Source organism: Zea mays, chromosome 10 (assembly GCF_902167145.1).
Source record: "Zea mays cultivar B73 chromosome 10, Zm-B73-REFERENCE-NAM-5.0, whole genome shotgun sequence".
Taxonomy (NCBI): Eukaryota; Viridiplantae; Streptophyta; class Magnoliopsida; order Poales; family Poaceae; genus Zea; species Zea mays.
This window is the reverse complement of record NC_050105.1, coordinates 5,365,821-5,371,878: the sequence shown is the minus strand read 5'-3', so window position 1 is coordinate 5,371,878 and position 6,058 is coordinate 5,365,821. Positions and strand designations below refer to the sequence as shown.

Genomic DNA, 6,058 nt, shown 5'->3' with positions numbered 1-6,058 from the left:
ATTGAAGGAAGCTAAATTACAATAAACTATAGCAATCATTACCCCAAATGTTCTTGATTTCTCCTTCCATGTATATATGGGGAATGACACAAATTGTGAGCAGTTCTTAACTAAGCTTTCAATTCTTGCAGGGTCAGTAAACTCATACTTGTCATCATCCTAAAGGAACAAGAAGGCAATAAGAATTGTGGTAGAAGGTGGAGATCTTATAGAAAGTCTTTTAAGTTTCTTACTCTCAAATAAAGAGTAGTCTGTGTTCCACGTGTGAGCACTTTCTCAGGATAAGTTTGTTCCTTGATAACGTAAGAGCTGTCCTCGGCCTCCGCTTCCCACACATACCTCAAGATATGTGTGGTGAGAGAAGTTGTAAATAAGTACTTAAGATCAGAAACATACCTCAAGATATGTGTGGACGCTTGGTTTGAAAGAAGTCGTAGAACTGAAGCATCAATTGTAATAGCAGTAGTACTTCCTCATCAAACTGTTAAAAATGATATTACATGGTACACAATATAGGTTCCTTGATCTTATTTACTGTAAGAACATCAGTGCAGAAATGCATCATAATGTTGTCTTCAATACATCAAGTCACAAATTTATCATTAATACATGACAATGGTTACATTTGCACTAAGATTATGTGTTTCAGTTCATTCACAAAATAGCTGTAGCACAAGAAATAAACCTCATGTGATACATCAGACAATGAACCTCCATTCATCAAATGTAGTATCCATATGGCTGCCATATTGACAAGGTTTAACTGGCGCACATGCTCAAATAACAATAACAGACTACCAAAGAGGGGTGTTGTATGGACATCTCCATATCACCAAATATGGGGATGAGAAAAAGGGAAAGATATGGTTGTTTGCTTCAAATCTGTTCATAAAACAGATCAGAAGACATCAATATGTGCAGTTCTTTCCAATCAACGGTCTTTTTTCCCTTTATGTAGTGAAGGTCTCTTAAAAAACACCCATACTTAAAACAAAACTAAAAATAAGCTTACTCAAAGAGAATATCAGTTATTGATTGCATTACATCGAGCTACACATACAGGATGATACTCAATGTAGTGTGGTTGTGCCTAACTGAAACTCCCTAGTGCAGAGCTAGCGCTTTTTTCTACTGGCTCGTTAACATCTACCACGATGCTTTCTTTACACCCATCAGTTCACCCTTGTTTCAGTAGGATGGGCAGGAGGTGGAGCAGCAAGCGCAGAGGATGCACTCGTAGTTGTTTTTGTTAGATTTAGGAAATAGGAAGAAAGCAGATGCTGGATCCGAAGCAGGTTGCTATTGGAGCTAGAGGAAGAAGAAGAAGAAAGCAGGAAGAAGAACAATAAAGTTGTTATTTGTTTTATTTAGGAAGCTGGTTTTATTAAGGAAGTGGTAGCAACCACTCCTCTTTTCATTAAGTTATACCAATCACCCATACCAGATACGAAGGAAGTTGTACCTGTACCAATTCCCTGCAAGGCATCTTCAAAACCTAGCAACAAAAACCAATACCAAAGGCCTGCAAACACGTGCAAGACCAATTCATTCAACAACCTCAAGAATCATCTAACATGAAGCGTTTGGTTTAGAGGATATCAAAGATTAGTTGGTATCTTAATAGTATTCCCAGAAAAATTATTCATAGGAAAATAATCATAGTCAAGAGGAGATATCATAAGGTGGTGCTTTAAAGTTGTTTAAGACAAATGGAACCTACCCAGGAGTAAGAAACCTACAACTACAAGATAAAAGTGAATAAACTGAGGAATAAAAAGGGAACATATACATAAAGCGAACACAAAGATATGGCCTCGTGTACCAAACAAGCTGGACCACATGGTCACGTAGCAGAATCCATGATGGACATTGTTCTTTTGAGTATTCAAGAAGAACATTGTTCTTGCAGTACATTGGCTTACTATTTTGTAGTTATAGTGAACGAAAGAGTTAATTTTTGAAAAAGTAACCACAAAACCTAAAAAGTTACTCCCTTCGGTCACAACAAAAAGATTCATTTTGGATATCTACATGGTCTCCGAAATCATTCTAGTACATAACATAACTGTAAAAAGTACCTACTGAAAAATGTTCTGAAATCATTCTAGAACAGGTAGGTGTTGTATGCAGGGTCTGAATGTGAGGAGATGCTTGGATACTTGCCTCAAGATCTTGCTAAAGTGTTGGCTCCTTTAGTAGACAAGCAATATATTGAATGCGAGGTGAACTTCTATTATTTTGCTAGATTGAGCCACTAAATAATAGTACTACTGGTCAACCAGCTGCGAAAAGAAGAAAAAATGGCAGTTCCTTTAAGAGAAGTGCCAGGGTGCTTTGCTCTACCTCAGAAAGGAAAAATGAGGCATCTAGTAGACATATTTTTAATATTTTTCATCACTGTAGGTCTTGACACATCTATCTTGACTGGATAACTTACCTTGTTAATGAAGGTTTCTCTGATATTCCGGTGGCCTAGCAGTTACTGTGGAGGATATTCATTTGTGTTTATCATTTATTTGGTCTTGTTCAGGGCCACAACGACATTGGGAACAAGTGTATGACATACAAACAGTAAAATGGGAAGGAAAGGGTCAGAAGTATCACCAAACAAAAGGTATCCCTTGAGGTCTGCACATAGTAGTGGTAGAGTTCTTCGCTCTGCCTTAGCCAATAATAATAAGGACAGTGAGCCTCTGAATGCGGCTGCTGCTACCCAAGCAGCTGTGAAAAAAAGAAGTGACAACCAACTAGATAGTCCTAATAGCACTGTCAGGCTACTTCGTTCTACATCAAAAAAATAAGGACGAGGCACATAGCAGGCCTCTAAATGACAGGATCATTGATAAGTCAGCTGCAAATAAAAGAAAACATGCCAATCCCTCACAGGTTGGAAGTCCCAGCAGCAGTGTTCTGCAATAAAAAATAAAGATGTGGCGCGCAGTGAGCCTCAAAGTGACAGGACCACTCGTGAGGCAGCTACAAATAAAAGAAAAACGCCAATTCCTCAAAGGTGGGGAGTCTGAGCTCTGGTCTCAGTGTGCTTCGGTCTGCTTCAAAAGCTAAGGATGAGACATGTATCAAACCTTTAAATGATAGTGCTGCTGTTGAACCAGCTTCAAGTAAAAGAAAATGCACCAGTCCGTCAAAGGTGGGAAGTCCCATCAACAGTGTCAGGGTGCTTTGATCTACTTCAAAATATAAGAATGAGACATGTACCGAGCCTTTAAATGATAGTGGTGCTGTTGAACCAGCTGCAAATAGAAGGAAAGGTGTCAGTCGTTCAAAGGAGGGAAGTCCCAATAGCAGTGTCAGGGTGCTTCGCTCTACCTCAAATAATAAGATTAATGTATCTATTGAGCCACTAAATAATGGTACTACTGGTCAACCAGCTGCGAAAAGAAGAAAAAATGGCAGTTCCTTTAAGAGCAGTGCCAGGGTGCTTTGCTCTACCTCAGAAAGGAAAAATGGTCGTCGCAGATGAACTGGATGCTGCCGCGCCGAAGGAGGAAGGGGTACTGGAGCCGCATTGATGGAGGATGGGGTGTTGGGAAGTCGGTCGAAGATGCCTCGTCATCGCAGATGAGCTGGCCGATGTCGCGCCGATGGAGGAAAGGGTGTTGGGGAAGTCCTTCGACTCTAGATCGAGACCACACATCTCGCAGGAGGCGCGGTGGCGTTGAGCGCCCGTTGCTGTCCGCCATTGCCGCATCGGGATCTTGTGTCCATTTGCTATGAGAACACTAACTGTCCGCTCTCTAAAAAAGCATAAAATATAAGGTTCAATAACAGAAAAAGGTCCAAGCTCCTACTAAAGTACAAACAAAGTGCAAGATAAAGGGATGGGAAAGAAATAGAGGTAGCTTCCTTTACATAAAACTCTAGCTAAGCATGGACATCCCTGTTTCAAATTGCTTTAATGTGTGCGAGCATACCTTCCCAAAGACGCAGCCCAGTGGAGTGCAGTCCATCCATGAGCATCTCGGAAGTTCACATTGACACCAGCAATTATTATCGGTCTTATAGCCCAATCATAACCCAGTGCTGCTACTAAATGAATCACACCCTGTCCTTCCTTGCACATAACATTGGGACCCTTTCCATCATCGTTTACTTTGCAGATGAGCCATTGATGCAGCTTCTCTTTCACCAGTTTCTTTAAACTTTGGACCCTAGCAGTGGAAACTACTTCCTTGACAGAAGATTCTTGATTTGACCATTTCCCATCAAGCATTAAGGAATTTATAGCAAGCATTTGATGGTCATCTGGCCCCAAAGTGAGTAGCTTCTCAAGACAAATGTGTAGATGCATTTCATTTACACCATTGGCTTGGGAACGAGAAGTATCCATGTAATGAGCTTCAGAATCACGATACTCAAATTCTCGCACTTCACTACAAGCCACCATGTTTGAACAGGTCACATAAAATGGAACTCTTCCTGATTGGTGTGCTGGTGCATAGCAGCGTAGCGTGCCATCGGTCAAAACCTCAGCTGGTACTTCAACATCCCCAAACATACATGACCACCTGTGACTTTCCACATGTTCTTTATTCACCAAGAATGTACCAGTAACTGAAACCTGCATCATTAGAATAATTAGCTAGAAAGAGACATGAGTACTACAAACTGCTAACTAACAAACAAGAATTATCAAATTGTGGTCTATGGAGGTGAAAAACATAAATACTGTAAGAATTATCAAACTGAAACCTGCCGGAACACCCTGAGGACGGCCCCGGGGTCGTCTGCCGCGACGTTCGCCTTCATCAGCGCGTTGTAGAGGTGCGCGTCGGCGCGGACGCCATGGTCCCTGCGAACCGGGAGGACGCGAGAGATCTCGCGCGGCTCGCCACCGCCTACCGGTGTGCGATCGGCACGAATCGTCTTCCGATCTCATCAGCCTTTCGCCTTCTGGGAAACGGAGTCGTCGCTCCATCAGTGCCGCTCGAGCCAATCGCGAACGGGGAGGATGCTGACGCAACAGGCGGGGGTGGGCACATCGCGCGAAGTGGGCGACGGGAAGGTGCTTCGAGGGGGTGGGCGGCCGACGGGGAGGTGCGTCGACGGGGGATGGGGGCGGCGGCGCGATTGCATCGGTGGGAGGGAAGATGCGAGGGGTTTGGCTGAGTTTTGAGTATGGGCTTGGGCGCGAGGAGGCGGTGTCGTAGGGCGCGACAGAGGGCAGGTCGGGTCGCGCGGAGGTCGCACGATTCGCGACGGCGGGGGATGCGGATGGGGATGGGGCGGCGGCGGCTCACGCAGGGTGGGGGAGGGGAGGCGGGGGAACGAACGCGGGCGTGGGCGGGCGAACGGTGTGGATTCACGGAAGCGAACGGACGGTGTAGATTCACCGAAGGCAGAACGAGAGAAGGCAGGCTACCCTTACCGCCTTAATAAGTAGTATAGATTTGTATCTAGTTTGTCTATACGTTCTAGAAAAAAGGACACAATTGGAACAAATTATTTCTTGTTTTTTGAAAGTCGCCTAGTTGGGATGAATAGACGAAACTTGAAAATTACAATCTTTAAACACAAACATTTTTTGAGGTTAGCATTAGCATGAGTATTAATGAAATTGGAGTGTGGAAGTAGAGTTCTTCTTGCTTAGAGTTACTCAATTAATGCGGATAACTTTGGGAGTTAACTCAAATCGATCGCAAGCAAGAGAATTAGAAAGAGGAGAGAGGAATAATCAATCGCAAAGCAAGGTTGACACAAAGACATAGACGATTTGTTTCGCGATGTTCGGTTCCAAATAAACTACTCCCCATTGAGGGGTCCACGTAGGACGGATCTCTTTCAACTCTTTCTCTCTCTCAAGCGGTCACTTAGATCGATTGAATGCTTCTCTTTAATCTCGAGGGTCACTTAGACCCCACAAAGATCACCACACACTTATTTGTCTCTTGCTAGCTCTACAAGTCAACGAGAATTTAGAAAGAGAGGAAAAACACGATCAAGAAAACCAAGCAACAAGAGCACCAAGAAAACACAAGGTCACACATTCTCTAGTGTCTCTCCAATGTCCTAATCACTAAAGATTACAAATCACAGTTAT

General features: G+C 43.2%; 1 protein-coding gene and 1 long non-coding RNA gene across 2 annotated transcripts; both read right to left on the bottom strand.

Moving 5' to 3' along the window:
- Positions 1-77: 77 nt before the first annotated feature.
- LOC103640764 (uncharacterized) lies at positions 78-345 on the bottom strand. Its single transcript, XR_002265923.1, has 2 exons — positions 234-345; positions 78-159 (listed from the first exon to the last, which is right to left on the bottom strand). It is a non-coding gene; the product is annotated as an uncharacterized lncRNA (long non-coding RNA).
- Positions 346-3,775: 3,430 nt separating this feature from the next.
- On the bottom strand, positions 3,776-4,795 carry LOC103642277 (calmodulin-binding transcription activator 1). Its single transcript, XM_020546122.3, has 2 exons — positions 4,711-4,795; positions 3,776-4,579 (listed from the first exon to the last, which is right to left on the bottom strand). The coding sequence occupies exons 1-2, from the start codon at positions 4,765-4,767 to the stop codon at positions 3,914-3,916; spliced, it is 723 nt and encodes a 240-aa protein (XP_020401711.1). The 5' UTR covers positions 4,768-4,795; the 3' UTR covers positions 3,776-3,913.
- Positions 4,796-6,058: the final 1,263 nt, after the last annotated feature.